Source organism: Ranitomeya variabilis, chromosome 1 (assembly GCF_051348905.1).
Source record: "Ranitomeya variabilis isolate aRanVar5 chromosome 1, aRanVar5.hap1, whole genome shotgun sequence".
Classification (NCBI taxonomy): Eukaryota; Metazoa; Chordata; class Amphibia; order Anura; family Dendrobatidae; genus Ranitomeya; species Ranitomeya variabilis.
In genome coordinates, this window is record NC_135232.1 from 977,709,252 (window position 1) to 977,732,773 (window position 23,522).

The following is a 23,522-nucleotide window of genomic DNA, read 5'->3' on the forward strand; positions in this document are numbered from 1 at the left end:
ACCCCTATCCATGACTAATCATTACTACATGTTAAATAAAGACACAGCCAGGGTAAAGTTTTCTAGTGAAATAAAGCAAAACACAGTTTTCCCATTTTATTATTACTCCTAATCCATGCGATGCCCTTGATCTCCTGTAATAAAAAAATAAAAATAACAAGCCAACGATATACCCGTACTTGTCTGTCGTTGTGTCCCACGCAGTAATCCATATCTGGGGAATATACTGTTTTCACTCAGGATGGTGCCAAGATGCGACCGCCAGGCTGAATACTACTGCGAGTGCTGTGCGTTTTTTTCTCGCTCCCATAGACTTGCATTGGCGAGACTTGACCTATATATACATAAAATCCCAGCATGCTGCGATTTCACTCGCACGTAGAATACGCCCGAGAAAAAAAAGGTGATGTGAACTTCCCCATAGATTAACACTGGTCCGAATGCTATGCAATGTTTTCTCACATAGCACTTGTCCTTATTATACACTAGAGTGACCCCGACCTTATTCTGATTACCTGGGGTAGTGCATTCCAGAGAACTAGTGCAGCATGAGAAAATCCTAGGGATGGGAGTGCAACGTTTAGAATATGGAGGATGTTTGCTTTATATCATTGGCAGAACATGGAGAGCAGGGATAGTGGGTAAGATGTAGAGAGGTGCTAAGTTCTTTCAGGAAAGCAACTCATTTAATGCCTTAATGACCACTAATATGACTTAAAACGGACCTGTAATATAAGAGAATATAGAGACCTGTAATATAAGAGAGGTGACAATCCTGCAGCTATCAACTATACACTATAAATGACAACTTGCTGCGGCAGCCACGAGCAGTGTTGCCATTAACCATGGCCCTTTAACCCATTAAATACTGCTGTAAATAGTGACTATAGAATCTAGATTCTTAACAGAGTGTGGGAGCTCTGTCTTTAACCCCATCGGCATCCTGTGATCTTGATCATGTGGTCCTGATATTTGCGATGGCAATTCATGGCCAAATAACAGCCTTAGGCTACTTTCACACTAGCGTCGTTCGACGCACGTCGCAATGCGTCGTTTTGGTGAAAAAAACGCATCCTGCAAAGTTGCCCGCAGGATTCGTTTTTTCTCCATAGACTTTCATTAGCGACGCATTGCGACAGATTGCCACACGTCGCATCCGTCGTGCGATTGATGCGTCGTGTTTTGGCGGACCGTCGGCACAAAAAAAGTTCCATGTAACTTTTTTTTGTGCGTCGTGTCCGCCATTTCCGACTGCGCAAGTGCGCCCGGAACTCCTCCCCCTCCTCCCCGGACATTACATTGGGGCAGCGGATGCGTTGAAAAACTGCATCCGCTGCCCCCGTTGTGCTTTAATATCACAGTATGCGTCGGTACGTTGGCCCGACGCACTGCGACGGGTCCGTACCGACGCTAGTGTGAAAGTAGCCTTAAGGTACCGTCACATTAAGCGACGCTGCAGCGATAGCGACAGCGATCCCGATCGCTGCAGCGTCGCTGTTTGGTCGCTGGAGAGCTGTCACACAGACCGCTCTCCAACGACCAACGATGCCGAGGTCCCCGGGTAACCAGGGTAAGCATCGGGTTGCTAAGCGCAAGGCCGCGCTTAGTAACCCGATGTTTACCCTGGTTACCAGCGTAAAAGTTAAAAAAACAAACAGCACATACTCACCAGCGCGTCCCCCAGCCTCTGCTTCCTGACACTGACTGAGCTCCGGCCCTAACAGCACAGCGGTGACGTCACCGCTGTGCTTTCACTTTCAGTTTAGGGCCGCGCTCAGTCAGTGTCAGGAAGCAGAGGCTGGGGGACGCGCTGGTGCGTATGTGCTGTTTGTTTTTTTAACTTTTACGCTGGTAACCAGGGTAAACATCGGGTTACTAAGCGCGGCCCTGCGCTTAGCAACCCGATGCTTACCCTGGTTACCAGTGTAAAATATCGCTGGTATCCTTGCTTTTGCTGTCAAACACGGCGATACACGGCGACCTAGCGACCAAATAAAGTGCAGACCTTCTAGCAGCGACCAGCAATTTCACAGCGGGATCCAGATCGCTGCTGCGTGTCAAATACAGCGATATCGCTATCCAGGTCGCTGCAACGTCACGGATCGCTGGCGATATCGCCTAGTGTGACGGTACCTTTAGGGTCTGCGGCCTATAGCAGTCTGTTCAGAAGTTAGCAACATTTAGGTGGTAAAAATAAATTTTTTTCATTCCTGTTATGTCACTTTACATTAATTCCCCAAAATCACCTTAAATTACCTGAAATTAATTTTGAATACATTGAGGGATGCTGTTTTTAAAATGGTTTCACTTTTGGGTGATTAGAAAATATATAGAAAAATGTTTAGAATTGAGAGTCCTCAGTGGTTGATACCTTTTAATGGCTAACTGAAAAGATGGTAACAAATTGCAAGCTTTCGAGACTACACAGGTCTCTTCATCAGGCATAGACTAATACAAATTCTGAAGAATCACATATTTATGCACAACATAGCACAGAAAAAAAAAAAAAACATGGATAAGACAGGTGGCATGAAGCAGAATTACCATGAGTGATAAACAGTTATGTCCATAAATGTTGGGCCTGTTCTTAGATAAGGAATGTTTTATTGTCCTCTGATTGGGGTCTGTGTTGTGATGACCCCTCATAGTCTGAGGGGCAAGTTCCTTAGTTGATGTAAAAAGACATAAATCCATGCGACACATTCATTCAACCACTAAGACAGTCAAAGGTCGTCATCAGTTTATATTCCCAGACTCTTCTGTCTCTCTGAGTTTTGAAGTTACCCTTTAACACAAGTAATTTCATGTCCATAATGCTATGATTTGGGAGACAAAAATGTATTGCCACAGGTAGATCCATTCTTTTTTCTCTTATTGTGTGGCGGTGAGAATTCATTCTTGTTCTCAGTTTCTGCCCTGTCTCCCCCATATACAGACCCCCAGTTGGACATTTAGTACAAATGATTAGGTACACCACATTAGAAGTGATGCAGCTGAAAGTACCTGGTATCTTGTAGTCCTGATGTGAGTTGGGGATCTTTATCTTGTCCGTGGTCATTATGAATAGACAGGTTTTACATTTTTTCTGATTGCAGGGAAAGGTACCTGCAGCTGTTGGAGAGGACAGGGAGCTCTTGATAATGATGCTTCTTAGATTTGGGGGCTGCCTAAAACACAGTAGTGGGGGGTCTGGGAAAATTGATCGTAAGCGGGCATCTTTTTGTAGTAAAGGTTGTAATTTCCGTGCAGCTCCCCTTAGCACCTCCAGATTTGGATTGTAGGTAACTACTAGAGGTACCCGGTTATTTTCTTCTTTAGCTTTGTAATGTAGCAGGTGATTCCTTGATATTCTGGTGGCTCTTGTAATCTGGTTTTCATTTGTTCTTGGATGGTAGCCCTGATTCAAAAAGGTCTTTCTGAGGCGATCAAGGTGTTCATCCCTATCCATTGGGTTGGAACATATACGATTGTATCTGATGGCTTGGCTGTAGACAATGGAGTTTTTTATGTGTTTTGGATGGAAGCTGTCCCATTTAAGGTATGTTGGACGGTCGATTGGCCTCTGATACAGGGATGTCTCTATTTTATTGTTCTGCAGCTTAATGATGGTGTCCAAAAAGTTAATTTTGGTACAGGAGTAGTTGAGTGTCAAGTTGATGGTAGGGTGAATAGGATGGTTCCTTCTGGTAGAGGACCTATTGCTGATAGTTTATTCAATAGGTCATTTGTGTCCTGAATGAAGCTGGGTGTATCCTTTACCAGGGGTTTAAGAACACCCTCTACCCATCCAGATACCTGCTCAGTAAGGGTGCCCACACATGAAATAATTGGTCTTCCTGGATTTCCAGATTTGTGGATTTTGGGAAGCAATCAATTTCACCCTACCATCAACTTGACACTCAACTACTCCTGTACCGAAATTAACTTTTTGGACACCATCATTAAGCTGCAGAACAATAAAATAGAGACATCCCTGTATCAGAAGCCAATCGACCGTCCAACATAACAAATGGGATAGTTTCCATCCAAAACACATAAAAAAACTCCATTGTCTACAGCCAAGCCATCAGATACAATCGTATATGTTCTAACCCAATGGATAGGGATGAACACCTTGATCGCCTCAGAAAGACCTTTTTGAATCAGGGCTACCATCCAAGAACAATTGAAAACCAGATTACAAGAGCCACCAGAATTAGGGTTGAGCGAAACGGGTCGACCATTTTCAGAAGTCGCCGACATTTGGCAAAGTCGGGTTTCATGAAACCCGACCCGACCCCTGTGTGGGGTCGGCCATGAGGTCGGCGATCTTCTGAATCTGGTATCGGGATTCCGATACCGAGTTCCGATATGTTTGCGATATCAGAAATCGGTATCAGAATCCACATTTAAGTGTAAAATAAAGAATTAAAATAAAAAATATTGATATGCTCACCTCTCCGACGCAGCCTGGACATCGCCGCTGGTAACCGGCATCTTCCGTTCCTAAAAATGGCGCTTGAAAGACCTTTCGAATGCTTCACGGCTTGTGATTGGTCGCGGCGGCCCATGTGACCGCTGAGCGACCAATCACAAGCCGGTGACGTAATTCTCAGGTCCTGTTCTGGTTCTCAGGTACATGAGAATTACTTCACGGCTTGTGATTGGTCGCTGAGCGGTCACGTGGGCCGCCGCGACCAATCACAAAGCCGTGACGTCATCGGAAGGTCCTTCACGCGTTCATTCTTAAGAAGGAAGGCTGCCGGAAAGAAGCCGAGGGTGAGTATATTCCTATTAGGTATATACTCACCCTCGTACGCGCCCTGCTTCTTTCCGGCAGCCTTCCTTCTTAAGAATGAACGCGTGAAGGACCTTCCGATGACGTCACGGCTTTGTGATTGGTCGCGGCGGCCCACGTGACCGCTCAGCGACCAATCACAAGCCGTGAAGTAATTCTCATGTACCTGAGAACCAGAACAGGACCTGAGAATTACGTCACCGGCTTGTAATTGGTCGCTCAGCGGTCACGTGGGCCGCCGCGACCAATCACAAGCCGTGAAGCATTCGAAAGGTCTTTCAAGCGCCATTTTTAGGAACGGAAGATGCCGGTTACTACCAGGGTGCGTCAGAGGGTGAGTATATCAATTTTTTTTATTTTAATTCTTTATTTTACACGTAAATATGGATCCCAGGGCCTGAAGGAGAGTTTCCTCTCCTTCAGACCCTGGGAACCATAGTATCCCATTGCACTGCATTGGGTTTCGCTTTTTGGCCGACCCCGACCCCGACTTTTTTATAGGATCGGCCGATTTCACTCGACCCGACTTTTGAGAAAGTCAGGTTTTGTGAAACCCGACCCGATCCTATATAAATAAAAGTCGCTCAACCCTAACCAGAATATCAAGGAATCACCTGCTACATTACAAAGCTAAAGAAGAAAATAACCGGGTACCTCTAGTAGTTACCTACAATCCAAATCTGGAGGTGCTAAGGGGAGCTGCACGGAAATTACAACCTTTACTACAAAAAGATGCCCGCTTACAATCCATTTTCCCAGACCCCCCACTACTGTGTTTTAGGCAGCCCCCAAATCTAAGAAGCATCATTGTCAAGAGCTCCCTGTCCTCTCCAACAGCTGCAGGTACCTTTCCCTGCAATCAGAAAAAATGTAAAACCTGTCCATTCATAATGACCACGGACAAGATAAAGATCCCCAACTCACATCAGGACTACAAGATACCAGGTACTTTCAGCTGCGTCACTTCTAATGTGGTGTACCTAATCATTTGTACTAAATGTCCAACTGGGGGTCTGTATGTGGGGGAGACAGGGCAGAAACTGAGAACAAGAATGAATTATCACCGCCACACAATAAGAGAAAAAAGAATGGATCTACCTGTGGCAATACATTTTTGTCTCCCAAATCATAGCATTATAGACATGAAATTACTTGTGTTAAAGGATAACTTCAAAACTCAGAGAGACAGAAGAGTCTGGGAATATAAACTGATGATGACCTTTGACTGTCTTAGTGGTGGAATGAATGTGTCGCATGGATTTATGTCTTTTTACATCAACTAAGGAACTTGCCCCTCAGACTATGAGGGGTCATCACAACACAGACCCCAATCAGAGGACAATAAAACATTCCTTATCTAAGAACAGGCCCAACATTTATGGACATAACTGTTTATCACTCATGGTAATTCTGCTTCATGCCACCTGTCTTATCCATGTTTTTATTTTTTTTTCTGTGCTATGTTGTGCATAAATATGTGATTCTTCAGAATTTGTATTAGTCTATGCCTGATGAAGAGACCTGTGTAGTCTCGAAAGCTTGCAATTTGTTACCATCTTTTCAGTTAGCCATTAAAAGGTATCAACCACTGAGAACTCTCAATTCTAAACATTTTTCTATCTACTGGCTAACACGGTACCAAGATATATATATCTTTCCTGTAGAAAATATATAGGGACCCCAGAGTCATTTCAAAACTGAATTGGTCCCTAAAAAATAAGTTTTGTAAATTTCCTTAAAAAAAAAATGAAAAATGACTGCTATAATTTGAAACCTTTTAAAATGTTAGCAAATTAAAACAACATTTTACAAATGGTGCTGATGTAAAGCAGAAATGGGAAATGTGATTTATTGTTTTTGTGTGGTATGACTATCTGGATTAAAGGAATAATCATTCATAGTTTGAAAAGTGCTAATTTGTAAACAATTTTGGTCAGATTTCGGCTGTTTTTGAAAATAAACACAAAACATATCAACCTAAAATTATCAAGTATAACGTGCCACGCGAAAGAGTCTCAAAATCACTGGGATATTCTGAAGCATTCCAGAGCTGTTACCACATAAAGTGACAATGGTCAGATTTCAAAAATTTGGCACGGTCATTAAGGGGTTAAATTGATTTCTAAAATGAATTTGGAAGGATTGCAGTAGCACTTTCATTTCAAGCGTTATTCCCAAGATATATAGTTATCCTCTATCTGGAGCTAGGAAATCAGGATCATCACAACAAAGAGTGTGATGCAAATCTCCTCCTAACAATTACGATGCAAAAATGTTTAAAGTATACAGGTCCTTCTCAAAAAATTAGCATATAGTGTTAAATTTCATTATTTACCATAATGTAATGATTACAATTAAACTTTCATATACTATAGATTCATTATCCACCAACTGAAATTTGTCAGGTCTTTTATTGTTTTAATAATGATGATTTTGGCATACAACTCCTGATAACCCAAAAAACCTGTCTCAATAAATTAGCATATTTCACCCGACCAATCAAATAAAAGTGTTTTTTAATACCAAACAAAAAAACCATCAAATAATAATGTTCAGTTATGCACTCAATACTTGGTCGGGAATCCTTTGGCAGAAATGACTGCTTCAATGCGGCGTGGCATGGAGGCAATCAGCCTGTGACACTGCTGAGATGTTATGGAGGCCCAGGATGCTTCAATAGCGGCCTTAAGCTCATCCAGAGTGTTGGGTCTTGGGTCTCTCAACTTTCTCTTCACAATATCCCACAGATTCTCTATGGGGTTCAGGTCAGGAGAGTTGGCAGGCCAATTGAGCACAGTAATACCATGGTCAGTAAACCATTTACCAGTGGTTTTGGCACTGTGAGCAGGTGCCAGGTCGTGCTGAAAAATGAAATCTTCATCTCCATAAAGCATTTCAGCCGATGGAAGCATGAAGTGCTCCAAAATCTCCTGATATCTAGCTGCATTGACCCTGCCCTTGATGAAACACAGTGGACCAACACCAGCAGCTGACATGGCACCCCACACCATCACTGACTGTGGGTACTTGATACTGGACTTCAGGCATTTTGGCATTTCCTTCTCCCCAGTCTTCCTCCAGACTCTGGCACCTTGATTCCGAATGACATGCAAAATTTGCTTTCATCAGAAAAAAGTACTTGGGACCACTTAGCAACAGTCCAGTGCTGCTTCTCTGTAGCCCAGGTCAGGCGCTTCTGCCGCTGTTTATGGTTCAAAAGTGGCTTTACCTGGGGAATGCGGCACCTGTAGCCCATTTCCTGCACACACCTGTGCACGGTGGCTCTGGATGTTTCCACACCAGACTCAGTCCACTGCTTCCTCAGGTTTCCGGTCACCTCTTCTCGTTGTACAGCGTTTTCTGCCACATTGTTTCCTTCCAACAGACTTACCATTGAGGTGCCTTGATACAGCACTCTGGGAACAGCCTATTTGTTGAGAAATTTCTTTCTGGGTCTTCCCTCTTGCTTGAGGGTGTCAATGATGGCCTTCTTGACATCTGTCAGGTCGCTAGTCTTACCCATGATGGGGGTTTTGAGTAATGAACCAGGCAGGGAGTTTTTAAAAGCCTCAGGTATCTTTTGCATGTGTTTAGAGTTAATTAGTTGATTCAGAAGATTAGGGTAATAGGTCATTTAGAGAACCTTTTCTTGATATGCTAATTTATTGAGACAGGTTTTTTGGGTTATCAGGAGTTGTATGCCAAAATCATCAATATTAAAACAATAAAAGACCTGACAAATTTCAGTTGGTGGATAATGAATCTATAGTATATGAAAGTTTAATTGTAATCATTACATTATGGTAAATAATGAAATTTAACACTATATGCTAATTTTTTGAGAAGGACCTGTATAGTGGAACAGAAGAAAAGTTCAGAGATTTTAGTGGGGAACATGCAGAAGAAAAAGGATGGGAATATCTTACAGTGTAGAATGGGAAATAAAAGACTTTCTATCTGCTTGTAGACCCCACATCTCAAAGTGGGTTAGATCCATTCCTTACTACGCTGAACAAAAATATAAACCCAACACTTTTGTTTTTGCTCACATTTTCATGGGCTGAACTCGAAGATCTCAGACTTTTTCTATGTACACAGAAGGCCCAATATTTCTCTCAAATATTGTTCACAAATTTGTCTAGTCTGTGTTAGTGAGCTCTTCTCTTTTGCCGAGATAATCCATCCACCACACAAGTGTGACGTATCAAGATGCTGATTAAGCAGCATGAATTTTGCACGGGTGTGCCTTAGACTGGCCACTGCTGCCCATTTTACACTCCATCTTGTCCACTAGGTATTGCTGCACCATATATCTTGTGGATTGGATACAACTTACCACCAAACCCCTTGCCTAGCGCCCAAGGCCATTGCGTTACATGCTGTATTCTAATCTGTATCACTCGAATAAAAAGCTGAGGGAATCACATAACCTCTACACAACAAGGCCATTCACTAGCATCCACATCACTAATTCTAATGGGTCTGTAGTAGATGCCCTAATTTAAAGTGTCCTGACTCCATGGCGGGATGTGTTATACTTGATGGATTACTGAATGATGCATCTGCAAACTTTATAATTCTCATCCTACCACTTAAAACATCATGTAGAAAATATATGTGACCCTCCAGCTAAGGTCCACTTCTGCCGAGAGTTCTCATGTGATTGTTAGCAATAGACTAGACATGTTTATGATCAGAAAAAAAACTGTTGCTAAGGAGCATGAGGGAAATCTTTAGCAAAAATGAATTTTCATGTAATGTATTAAATTGTTGCCCTTATTTCTGGAATATTTATGATTGGCTCGACATATGAGTTCACAGCCAGCTCTCATTTATACTATGTGTAAAGCTGAAATATCTCCTAATAAGGTTATGTTTACCCACCGTTCTGATGTCTCAGCACAGGAAAAATAAAATGGAAAATACATTTTAAAGTATACAGCAAGATTTTATTTGGACTACATAGGATCATAGCAACCCAAGACTGTCGTAGAAAGTTTACATGTCACATAGTGCCAGGCAGGCCTAATGAAGTGTCCCTTCCTTTTTTTGTGATGGTCAGACGTTTGATTGCCAACTTTCCTTTAATATCAAAGAAAAAGGATGAAACATGGTTGAATTCATGTATATGGCTCGGCTCATGGCTATAATCTTTATTACATTATATTGTCAATTTTCTACATAAAACAAAAGATTAAGCAAAGTGTTGACAGTTTATCAGTGCAAATTGCCTCTTCAGAGAGGACGATGACTAGATCTCTGTAGCACCAACTGTTGGATGCAGTGATCCTACAAGTCATTATCGACCCTTTAACAATCCTTGCAATATGACCTAGGATAAAAGCCAAATCAGAACCTCATCAGTGCTAAGTATGAGATCTGATTTGGCTAGGTGAGAGGCTCTGGACTGAGCTCTAAGGGGCAAGGTTTCTCCTTCTGGAGAGTGTCATACCAGCCCTGGCATGCCAATGTAAGGAGCTTATTTGTCATGCAATGATCTTCTGGGAAATTAAATATGTAAATTGCCTCTTCAGAGACGAAGAGGATTAGAACTGTATAGCGCCACCTGTTGGAAACCGCAATCCTACAAGCCACTATCGACCCTTAAACAAGCCTTGTTGATTTTTGAGAAAGTTTTCCACTCCTGATATCAGTGAAAGTTAACTTTTCCCTTTCTTTCCCTCTTGTATTGTTGAAGGCTAAACATACAGTAAGGGCTCATTCAGGTGCCCAGTTTTCACGTACAAGTGCTATCCGTGTGAGGTCACGGAGACATGTCTGATGTAGATCCAAGGGTTGATTAAAAATCAGCAATGCTAGTCAATGAATCCATAAAAAAAATCTATATGCAAGCACGGTCTGATTTTCACGGACTGCAGGAAATCAAAAGGTGGAGAAACTTTTTATTTTTTTAAATTTCTTTACATACAGGAAAAACAGATGACACTTGGACCACACTCTGATCAAAGACTGATTAAAGTCCGATCAGAATGATCAGTCCGTTTTTTTCATAAGAGGAAAAATCAGATGTGTGAATGAGCCCTAAAGAAAAGCAGTGGTAGATGCAATAAATTCTACAATCATTCAAAACACATAGTTATTGTATGATTGTTAGAAAATCTCTGGCAGAGACTAACACCCCACCACACATCAGACAACTGCAAAAAATGATACAGTATAGTCATCCCAAAATAGCAAGTCCAGCACGACATTCTGGTGAGCATCTTCCTCTCCATGCTAGTAAAGCTCACAATCGGACAGACTTCATAACAGATAATTACTAGAGAGAATTTAATGCAAACTGAATTTGTGCTGAATTTTATGAAATTTGCCGATCCCAGTGAATTCAAACACTTTGCAATTCCCTTGTGGCTAGAACATCACATGCTATAAATATAAATCAGTTTTGTCTACTTTTTCATAAAAAATAAGAGAGTTTGTAATGGACAACATCATCTGACAAAATCTAGAGTGAAGTAGACCTAGGATTAAACTCGAATTTCTGTTAATGTAAATAGCATTAAAATTGGTTCCTGTAGGTCATCTCTACCTCCATGTAGGGCATAGAACTCTTCTAAGCTACAGTAGACAGCCTCTGCGAACAACAAATCCAGTCAGGGATCTGTATAGAGCTTCCCTGTTTTTGGCTGTCTGCTGTACTAGTTACAGCCTCAATTGAATGGACATCAATTTCCTTTCAATCAGGACTCAGTGGGAGTCAGAAGACATTAATAATTAATTGCTGATCAATGTGAATCCATAAAATAACATCTGGGAAAAAAACTTTAAATGAAAATATTCAAGACATAGATATAGTAGAATCTTCAATATGATTCAACTATGTACAGTATTGTTCTGAAACATAAAATCACACCTAACCATATTAAAAGAAATCTGTCACCAGGTTATTGCTACTACATCTGAGAGCAGCAGGCTTAGACCTGGTTCCCCGATTGTGTCACTTACTGGGTTGTTTGCTGCAGTTTTGATTATAAACTTTTATTTTCTGCAGATCTACCATTTCTCTGAATGCTAAGCTCTGTTTAACTCCGCCCACATCGCTGATTGGCAGCTTTCTGTATACTGTTCTTCGGCAGAAAGCTTTCAGTCACTGGTGGGGGCGGGGTTATATAGAGTTTATGACTATGGAGGACTACATGGCAGCAGGCTTACTAGTCCTGTGGGGAAAATCTCCTGCTAAAACTTATTTGATCAGAATTACAAGTAGCCCAGTTAGTGACATTGCTGGAGTCAGGGTCTTGTCTCTACATTATGGACATCTCATATTAAGTGGGAAAAACCTGGTGACAGATTCCCGTTAAACAAACAGGCTTAGGGAAGAAATATGGTCGACACTTGCTAACTATCTTGTTTCCTCACCAACACTTGTGATAATGATTTCTGCTATCTTACTAGGTAATATGGCCTACATAGTGGTATGTACTGAAGTGTCTTTTTATAATATTATGTTATTTAATACAAGGAAGGTTTACTGGATGTGGAAAAATCAGAGACTGAAGATGAACTGACTCTAACTGAAATAAGTTGTCTGCGACTGAAAGGACAGATGATCTATTTACCGGAAGCCGACAACATTCTTTTTCTCTGTTCTCCAAGGTAATAAGTCATGCAAAAAATATCTTTAAGTTACTGTTATTCCACAGCTGTGAGAAAGGAAGCAGCGGGTTTTAGATAGGGGATCACTAATCTTAGCTCTTGTATAAGCGTATTATGCAGTACATTTGGCTGAATGGTCATCTTGATGGCTATTGTGGTTTCCAAAATGTTCATATCAACGAGTTTGTAGCCGTTCCACTTTAGAAATACTCTGCTTGGCCTTATTAGAGGAAGGAAAAAATCCCATAGATCAATCATTATCTTTTTCAACAAGTTAGCACTTCCTATCACTGCTACAGAATAGGAGATTTTGCATTTTACAGCAGATTTGTGTTTAAAGTGAACCTGGCATATGATACATGGTTAGCCTCCTGTATCAGGCACTGTATGTATGATCTCGGCCAGGTACAGTATGTTTGTCTCTGTGGAAAACATATTTTAAAAGCCACGTGTTTGTATAGGCAGAGACCTGTCAATCCAAGGCAGCTGGCGGGGAGAAGCTTCCGACTAGTCTACAGTGCTCTCTTGGACCCTGGCGGCTTGTAGAATAGGTTTTTCTCTGACCCATCACAGCGGCACCGTGGCAGACCTGGCTGAGATGATACAGCCAGTGCCTGATACATGCTACCCATGGACTGGGCACCCTGTATGACCTGACAGGTTCATTTTACAGTTATTGTCCAACTAGAAAAAGTATTGGTCCCAGCAGCTCCTCTTCCGTATTTGCATTGACACAAGATTAAGCCTGTTCGCCATAATGTTATAAAGCGGACTGGCAGATAGGCTAACATGAATAGCTAAGTCCTCCCCTTTTCTCTACATCTCTGTCTGCATCAGCCATGACAAACAAGGGGGCTGGCTTTACTAGTAGAATAAGCCAATCAGCCAGCCCCATTCATACACGTCACGAATTCGGAAGAGGGAGAGTTACCTATGTCCTGTGTTATAGTAAATGCAGAAGCCGAGTCCTGAAGGGACAATAACGGTGCTTTTATAGTCATAGTAGAACAGAAATTTGTACTTTTTCCTATTTGGAACACTTTTAAAGTATCCTTTATTTAGCTGGGACACCTCCTTTAAATAGCCATAATTGGATTTATAAAGCAGTACCATAAAATTGTAATTATCATGTATAACCTAAGAAAAAAAGTTCCCTACATGCTTCATATGCTGTGTATCTTAAAAGGGTCTGTGCCGCGGTCCAGGTCTCTTATGGACGGCGGAAGCAGTGACATCATGACTACACGTGGCCATGCGGCCAGTCAGTCACAAGCCAGAGCACAGTGATTGGTTGGAACGATCGCTTGCCCTTTAGTTGATATATGCTGCATTAGCCCCAAGGAGGTGAAGAAACATGAGCGGGTTGTGAACATGACAAACTGCTTCCTCATAAAAGTTTCTCTGTTGGTAACTATAGTGCATTTTAGCCTAAATATACTTTGTCTTATAACCAATGACTCCATAATACGTGTAATGACAGTGTAATGAACTTGGATGACTTGACCAGAAGAGGACTGTATCTCAGTGACATCCCCCTCCACGATGCAACTCGTGACCTAGTACTCCTTGGGGAACAGTTCAGAGAAGAGTATAAATTGACTCAAGAACTAGAAATTCTTACTGACCGCCTACAGCACACTCTCAGGGCCCTCGAAGATGAGAAGAAAAAGACCGACACGTAAGAGAAGCTTTTGTGTAATATTGGAGTAATTATAACATCAGAAATGTAATGAGTCTTATTAGTCAGCCTTTCACCACCGTCTAATCAACCACTGCCAGATCACTGAAGCACAACCTTCATTTGATGTTTTTTTTCTCCATCAATTAACAGTGCACTTCTCCTTCTAGGCCGATCATTTCTTCTCATTTATTCGGTAAATGCAGATTTTCCCATTACTGAATTAGGAGATGGTAGTTGGTGCTCATAACGTTCTATGGAGAACTTGCAGCAGAATGTCTGTGCCTCCGTATGGCGCCTCCTCCTCTCACCTCCATAGAATTTTAAAGCACCAACTGTCATCTCTTATCTCAGTAATGAGAAATATATGACTTCACTGAATACAGATTTTACCCAAGAATTGAATAAGAAAAATCACTCCAGGAGGAGAAAGAAGCTGATTTCTCTGATAAGATATATTACAAAGTTTCTTATTTTTACATATACTATTGATTTATGAAATAACAATATAAATGAGGGTTACTCTTCAAAGTGTCACCGTCATTAATTTTTATTCCATAAATCAAAAGTACACGTAAAAATAAAAAACTTTGTAATATATGTTATCAGAGAAGTCAGCTTCTTTCTCTGCCAGAATTGATCAGTCGTTATCAAAATTCTCAATTCTGAGGTAAAATCTGTAGTCAGTGATGACAGACTTTCCCATTACGGAGACAGGAGATGGCAGGCACTACTGATAATATTATATGTCAGACAGAGCTCCTCCCTCCTATCTGCATATAATCTTATCAGTAGTGCCTGCCATCTCCTCTCAGTAATGGTAAAGTCTGTCCTCACCGACTACAGATTTTACCTCAGAATTGAGAATTTTGATAATGAATGATCAATTTTGGCAGAAAAAGAAGGACGTTTTTCTCATCAAATACAAATTTGGTTATTTTCATGTGTACTCTTGATTTATGAGATAAAAATTAAAATGACAGTTACACTTTATGAATTTGATTTATAGAAAAATCTTCTCAGTTACAATTGAGATATCTGTGTGCCATCTTCTTTCCCTCTGCAGCTTGCTGTACTCGGTGCTCCCACCTTCTGTTGCTAATGAGCTCCGACATAAGCGGCCAGTCCCAGCCATGCGCTATGACAATGTCACAATTCTGTTTAGTGGGATTGTAGGATTTAATGCATTCTGCAGCAAACATGCTTCCGGCGAAGGAGCCATGAAGATTGTCAATTTGCTGAATGACTTATACACAAGATTCGATATTTTAACTGACTCTCGAAAGAATCCTTTTGTCTATAAGGTAAATAGATCTTACATTTTTATTGAAGAATACAAATCTGCGTAATTTGTTCATAAGCGAGAAAAGCCTTATATAATCAATGATTTACCCTTGAATAATTATGCTGAATCTTGCTAAAGGAAATCTGTCAGCAGTTTTTGCTACCTCAACTGAGAGCAGCCTTATGTAGGAAAAAAGACCCTGATTCCAGCGATGTATCACTTAGTTTGCTGGGTGCAGCAGTTGTGAAACAATCAGAGTTTTTAGATGTAGCATGTAGCAGAGCTCAGAAAGTTAACCCCACTCACACCAGGCTGAGTATGTACATTGTCTATTGACAGTGAGCTGCTTATCACAGGAAGGGGCGGAGTTGGACTAGGTCTCACATGCTGCTGTAGCCCAAGCAATGATAAGATCTTGGTAATAAAACCTTCATTATAAGTAAACAACGACACACAGCTTGATAAGTGACACATCTCTGGATTCAGTGTTTTAACACCTACATCATGCTGTTTTCAGATTTCATAGCAAAAATCTGTTGACAGAGTCCCTTAAAGGCAGATAAGTATTATGTAATTCATACTGAGTTTATTAAAATTACGTCTACAGTTGTGTTCTCCTGAACGTTTTTAGTTGACCTGACATACTAAATATTCCAAAATGAGTGGCCTGAGATTACTAACTTAAAAAAAAATGAAAGCTTTTATGGTTGTGAATAAAACATTTTTTTCACATCTTGTCTATGCCTATCAACTTGGGAAACTTTGAGCCAAAAATATGGAAGGACATCTGTACATGGTTTAGGAAAATTAGTCCCTTAACAATTGCAGTCCTATTATAGCAATGTTCAATCATAAATGTAAAGGACCTACTGTACATTTATGAATTAACGACTCAAGAACAAATTTGTTCCATCAGAAAGGTTTCTCTTACACAATTAACGTATCATACATTATCCTCACATCTAAGTGATATCCATGGTAATGGAAGTTCCATTACGTCTCATGTATTACAATCTGTGGCACAAATTGTTGGCACATTCCTTTGCGTCTAATCATTCCGCGTGCTGTGCCCAGCCGAGCACTACTTTAGGAATTGTATCAAATTTAGTTTTAGAGGCCTGTAAGTGCAATATATTTATCCATATCCAATATAAAATTTGTATACTAGAAGAGACAAACAAGCAAAAAAATATAATATACACCAATAAATGGCCAAATAAACATTCCTATGACCTTTTATTTTTTCATATAGATCACCCACAAACCACAGAAAGGCTAAATAAGCCACCAACATATTTAAATAATTAATCTACAAACACGCTTACAAAATGACTGAAAAATAAATATGTAGTTTTTTAATTAATTAATTCGTAATACAGTGGCATATACAAGTTTGGGCACCCCTGGTCAAACTGAATGTTATTGTGAACAGTTAAGCAAGTTGAAGATGAAATGATTAGAGATGGGCAGACATCTGGATGTTCGGGTCAGGCAGGTTTAGCCGAACAGTTATAAAAAGTTCGGGTTCGAGTACCAGAACAATACCCGAACCTGGACCCCATTCACTTGAATGAGGGCCTGGACATCCAATGTTTGCCACTCTGTCATGTGCATGACCTCCGGTCACTGGAGTCAGCAGATGGGACTACAGCTGCCATCATCCGACACCTGCTGACGCTAATAACAGCGAGAGCAGGAGCGTCTGATTCATTAGCCGGCTCCTGAGCTGTAAATAAATCATTTAAAAAAATCCCGGAGTGGGTTCCCCTATATTTTTGATAACCCTCAGCTGTCAGCTTTAACAAGGCTGGTTATCAAGAATAGAGGGGTCCCCACGCCATATTTTGTAATTATTTCAATAAATAATTTAAAAAAAACTTTTGACTTTGCAGTAAGTAATAAAAATGCCTTAAAACATTCTCTCTCTCCCATTATTCTGGCATTTGGCAAATATTAATAATTATGGTAATCCTAATTGATCTAAAATGGGAAAGGTTTATTCTGTTTTCATGTCAGATATTGAGAAAAACATGCAAATGTGTATTTTTATATATTGTATGTAAACCTCTGGTTTCAACTGTATATACACTCACCGGCCACTTTATTAGGTACACCATGCTAGTAACGGGTTGGACCCCCTTTTGCCTTCAGAACTGCCTCAATTCTTCGTGGCATAGATTCAACAAGGTGCTGGAAGCATTCCTCAGAGATTTTGGTCCATATTGACATGATGGCATCACACAGTTGCCGCAGATTTGTCGGCTGCACATCCCAAAGATGCTCCATACAAGGCAGGATGGATCCATGCTTTCATGTTGTTTACGCCAAATTCTGACCCTACCATCCGAATGTCGCAGCAGAAATCGAGACTCATCAGACCAAGCAACGTTTTTCCAATCTTCTACTGTCCAATTTCGATGAGCTTGTACAAATTGTAGCCTCAGTTTCCTGTTCTTAGCTGAAAGGAGTGGTACCCGGTGTGGTCTTCTGCTGCTGTAGCCCATCTGCCTCAAAGTTCGACGCACTGTGCGTTCAGAGATGCTCTTAGGCCTACCTTGGTTGTAACGGGTGGCGATTTGAGTCACTGTTGCCTTTCTATCAGCTCGAACCAGTCTGCCCATTCTCCTCTGACCTCTGGCATCAACAAGGCATTTCCGCCCACAGAACTGCCGCTCACTGGATTTTTTTTCTTTTTCGGACCATTCTCTGTAAACCCTAGAGATGGTTGTGCGTGAAAATCCCAGTAGATCAGCAGTTTCTGAAATACTCAGACCAGCCCTTCTGGCACCAACAACCATGCCACGTTCAAAGGCACTCAAATCACCTTTCTTCCCCATACTGATGCTCGGTTTGAACTGCAGGAGATTGTCTTGACCATGTCTACATGCCTAAATGCACTGAGTTGCCGCCATGTGATTGGCTGATTAGAAATTAAGTGTTAACAAGAAGTTGGACAGGTGTACCTAATAAAGTGGCCGGTGAGTGTATAGTATTTATTTTAATTTTAGAAATTACAAAAATTAGAATGGGCCAATGCAAAAGTTTGGGTACCCATGGAGATTCGTGTGCTCAGATAACTTTGACCATGGTTTCAGACCTTAATTAGCCTGTTCTGGTTATGGCTTGTTCACTTTCATTGTTAGGAAAGGTGATGCAAATTTCCCAGCTTCATAAAAACCCAGCGTCATCTAGTCATCTACCCTTGTGCCAAAAACAGCAGTCATGCCTAGCACTCTGAAAATGAAAATGGTGAAGGACCAGAAAGCAGGAGAAGGCTATAAGAAGTTAGCAAAGCATTTTCAAATTGCCTTTTCCTTAGTTTGAAATGTAGTTACAGGTCACAGGTATGTGGGGAGCAAAAAGGGCACAGAAGGAAAAGAACATTTCACCAACCATTAAGCATGGGGGGTGAATCAATCAATCTTTGAGGTTGTGTTGCAGCCAATGGCACTGGGACTATTTCACAGGTAGAGGAAACAATGGATGCAATAAAATTTCAACAAATTCTTGATGCAATCGTAATACCATCTGTAAAAATGCTGAAGTTGAAAAGATGATGGCTTCTACAAATGGATAATGATCATAAACGTGTGTCAAAATCCACAATTAATTACCTCAAAAGGCTCAAGCTGAAGGTTTTACAATGGCCCTTACTGTCCCCTCATCTGAACATCATTGAAAATCTGTGGCTAGACCTCAAAATAGCAGTGCATGCAAGATGACCCGGGAACCTCAGAGAATTAGGAGAATTTTCCAAGGAAGATTGGATGAAAATCCCTCAAACAAGAATTGTAATATTCTTGGCTGGCTACAAAAAGTGTTTTTCAGCTGTGATACTTTCAAAAGGGGTGTACAAAGCGTGAATGGTGCCCAAGCTTTTGCATCAGTCCATTTTCCTTTTTATAATTTTAAAAAATCTAAAATATGAAAATATACTGTGTATCTATAATATAACGCTGGGAGCGTCACTCTGTCCGAAGCCTCTATAGACTGCGCAAGCGCCGGCGCAGTCTGGACCGCACAGAGCGACGCTCCCAGGAGATCGCGGTATGCGTAAGCGCTGAACGCACACCGCGATCTCCACCGGACAAGCAGGGACGAGCCAGGAGGCGGAGGGTGAGTATACTTACCTGACCCGTTCCACCGACGCGCTTCCGGGCCGTGACTGTCCCCCTGCTCCCGGAATCGGCGCCTGCGCAGTCCGCGCTTTCCGGCGCCATTTTCTTGAAGACACATTGCAGTGTCTTCAAGAAAATGGCGCCGGAAAGCGCGGACTGCGCAGGCGCCGACTCCGGGAGCAGGACCAAGAAAATGGCCGCACCCAGCACAGCCGCCGCGCCCAGCACAGCCACGCACAGCCGCCCACAGCAACGCACAGCCGCCGCACCCAGCACAGCCGACCATAGCCGCCCACAGCCACGCACAGGCGCCCACAGCCACGCACAGCCGCCGCACCCAGCACAGCTGCCCACAGCCACGCACAGCCACCCATAGCCACGCACAGCCGCCGCACCCAGCACAGCCGACCACAGCCACGCACAGCCGCCGCACCCAGCACAGCCGCCCATAGCCACGCACAGCCGCCGCACCCAGCACAGCCGACCACAGCCGCCGCACCCAGCACAGCCGCCCACAGCCACGCACAGCCGCCCACAGCCACGCACAGCCGCACCCAGCACAGCCACGCACAGCCGCCGCACCCAGCACAGCCGCCCACAGCCACGTACAGCCACCCATAGCCACGCACAGCCGCCGCACCCAGCACAGCCGACCACAGCCGCCGCACCCAGCACAGCCGCCCACAGCCACGCACAGCCCACAGCCGCCGCACCCAGCACAGCCGCCGCACCCAGCACAGCCGCCGCACCCAGCACATCCGCCGCACCCAGCACAGCCATGCACAGCCGCCACAGCCACGCACAGCCGCCTACAGCCACGCACAGCCGCCTACAGCCACGCACAGCCTCCCACAGCCACGCACAGCCACGGACAGCCGCCGCACCCAGCACAGCCGCCGCACCCAGCACAGCCGCCCACAGCCACGCACAGCCGCCCACAGCCACGCACAGCCGCCGCACCCAGCACAGCCACGCACAGCCGCCCACAGCCGCCGCACCCAGCACAGCCGCCCACAGCCACCCACAGCCGCCGCACCCAGCACAGCCGCCGCACCCAGCACAGCCGCCGCACCCAGCACAGCCACGCACAGCCACCACAGCCATGCACAGCCTCCGCACCCAGCACAGCCACGCACAGCCGTCTACAGCCACGGACAGCCGCCGCACCCAGCACAGCCACCGCACCCAGCACAGCCGCCGCACCCAGCACAGCCGCCCACAGCCACGCACAGCCGCCGCACCCAGCACAGCCTCCCACAGCCACGCACAGCCGCCTACAGCCACGCACAGCCGCTGCACCCAGCACAGCCACCGCACCCAGCACAGCCGACCACAGCCGCCGCACCCAGCACAGCCGCCCACAGCCACGCACAGCCCACAGCCACGCACAGCCGCCGCACCCAGCACAGCCGCCGCACCCAGCACAGCCGCCGCACCCAGCACATCCGCCGCACCCAGCACAGCCATGCACAGCCGCCACAGCCACGCACAGCCGCCTACAGCCACGCACAGCCTCCCACAACCACGCACAGCCGCCGCACCCAGCACACCTGCCGCACCCAGCACAGCCGCCCACAGCCACGCACAGCCGCCCACAGCCACGCACAGCCGCCGCACCCAGCACAGCCACGCACAGCCGCCCACAGCCGCCGCACCCAGCACAGCCGCCCACAGCCACGCACAACCGCTGCACCCAGCACAGTCGCCGCACCCAGCACAGCCGCCGCACCCAGCACAGCCGCCGCACCCAGCACAGCCGCCGCACCCAGCACAGCCACGCACAGCCGCCACAGCCATGCAAGCCTCCGCACCCAGCACAGCCACGCACAGCCGCCTACAGCCACGGACAGCCGCCGCACCCAGCACAGCCACCGCACCCAGCACAGCCGCCGCACCCAGCACAGCCGCCCACAGCCACGCACAGCCGCCGCACCCAGCACAGCCTCCCACAGCCACGCACAGCTGCCTACAGCCACGCACAGCCGCTGCACCCAGCACAGCCGCTGCACCCAGCACAGCCACCGCACCCAGCACAGCCGTCCACAGCTGCCGCACCCAGCACAGCCGCCCGCACCCAGCACAGCCACGTCACATACAGCCGCCCGCACTCAGCACAGCCACATACAGCCGCCCGCACTCAGCACAGCCGCCCGCACTGATGGGGGCGCAGGATGGAGCAGCACGTGATAGGATGGGGGCGCAGGATGGGAGCACATGACAGGATGGGGATGAGGATGGAGCAGCACATGACACGGTGGAGCAGCACATGACAGGATGGGGGCGCAGGATGGAGCAGCACATGACACGGTGGAGCAGCACATGACAGGATGGGGATGCAGGATGGAGCAGCACATGACACGGTGGAGCAGCACATGACAGGATGGGGGCGCAGGATGGAGCAGCACATGACACGGTGGAGCAGCACATGACAGGATGGGGGCGCAGGATGGAGCAGCATATGACAGGATAGGAGCAGCACATACCAGGATGGAGACCATATTCCAATATAAATGCTCGCCACCCGGGCGTAGAACGGGTTCAATAGCTAGTATATATATATATATATATATATATATATATATATATATTTTTTATTTTTTTTTTTTGCCTAAAATACAATAACAATTAGAGATCATTTCATCTTTTACTTGCTTAACTGTTTACAATAACAGTAATTTTGACCAAGGGTGCCCAAACTTTTACATGCCACTGTAGCATATAATAAATATAGAACAAACACCAGTAGGCATTACATATCCTACCCCTTAAAAACAGAACATGTAGACCCAGAAAAGCCTATATGAATCACAATGGGAACCACAGGATGGAAGTCCGATAATATGAGAATAGCAATCAATAAATAGTATGGTGGATACTGGTGGACTTAAAGAGGTGGTTCAAAGTCTAAATTAATTTTCATGCTAAATGCCTAATTGTTTAATGCAATAATATAAACTATTTTCTACTATACTTGAATAAAAAATCCATATCCTTCCCTAACTACATCTAACTGCTTCTCTTTCATTTTTTCCCCTTCCTTTTTGATGACGCTTCATTTGAGAATCCCAGTGCATGTTGGGATATTCAAATATTCAAACAAAGCATCATCAAGGGGCAGAGGCTGCGGTCACTGCCACAACGTCTGCTCCCTCACTGAAATGAAGTGTCATCAGTGACCCTCATTTCAGGGGCTGAGCTACACCTTGCTCAATGTCCACTCTGCAATGTGCACAAAGATAGTGCGCTTTCTGTTGCTTGCTCTGATTAGCAGTAATGAGTCAGCAACAGTGCTTGTTGCCAGAATACCCAACGTGCAGAGACCAGTATGGCACCTGCAAACGACATCACTGGTCTCTGCATGCCTGGTATTCTGACAACGCACTCTGTTGCTGGCTGATTACTGCTGATTTGCGCCGACAGCAGAGCGTGCTGTCATTGTGCTCATCTCGAAGTGCCCACCACGCAAGGAGTAGCCTGGCCTTTGTAACAAGCATGTCATGCACAGAGTAGGACAGACTAAGTGCAACACAAGGGGATAAGGGGACGGGGCCCAACACTAGGGAAGCGGGGAGTGGAGACCCCTACGCAGATCTAACATCACCCTGTCTGCCCTAAGAGAACCTAAATAGGTTCCGCACCTATTGCCAAGCAGGATACCTAGTCCCTGTCAGACCCTAGCGGTAACCCCTTCTTAGGGAAAGAAGAGGTGAACGTTGGTCGAACCCCACTAACACTAAAGACAGCTAGGATACACAAAACAAGAGGAAACTTAGCTTGAGTAGACTCCGAGAGAAACACCGTCGTCCTTCAAACTCCGAAGAGGACGCTAGCTATCTGCTGAAGCTCCAAGTCTCAACAGGGAAGTGCAAATAGAAAATATCACCCACAACTCCCAACAGCAAGTTGGGAGTTATAAATACCCAGCTTTAGGTGTGACCATTAGTGTTGGGGGACGTGGCCACTGGGTCCTAGCTTTAGAAGGACCAGGCAGAAGTCTGCAAAGCAAACTGCTGAGACCTTCTGCAGACAGATGCAGTGTAACGGTCT

The 23,522-nt window shown here is 44.4% G+C and overlaps 1 protein-coding gene across 1 annotated transcript in view; it reads left to right on the forward strand.

Moving 5' to 3' along the window:
- Positions 1-23,522, forward strand: part of GUCY1B1 (guanylate cyclase 1 soluble subunit beta 1) — a 99,714-nt gene that overhangs the window by 66,753 nt on the left and 9,439 nt on the right. The window contains exons 8-10 of the mRNA XM_077279395.1: positions 12,261-12,394; positions 13,875-14,072; positions 15,139-15,376. Coding sequence (XP_077135510.1) covers positions 12,261-12,394; positions 13,875-14,072; positions 15,139-15,376 — 570 coding nt within the window. The remainder of the gene's footprint in view (positions 1-12,260; positions 12,395-13,874; positions 14,073-15,138; positions 15,377-23,522) is intronic.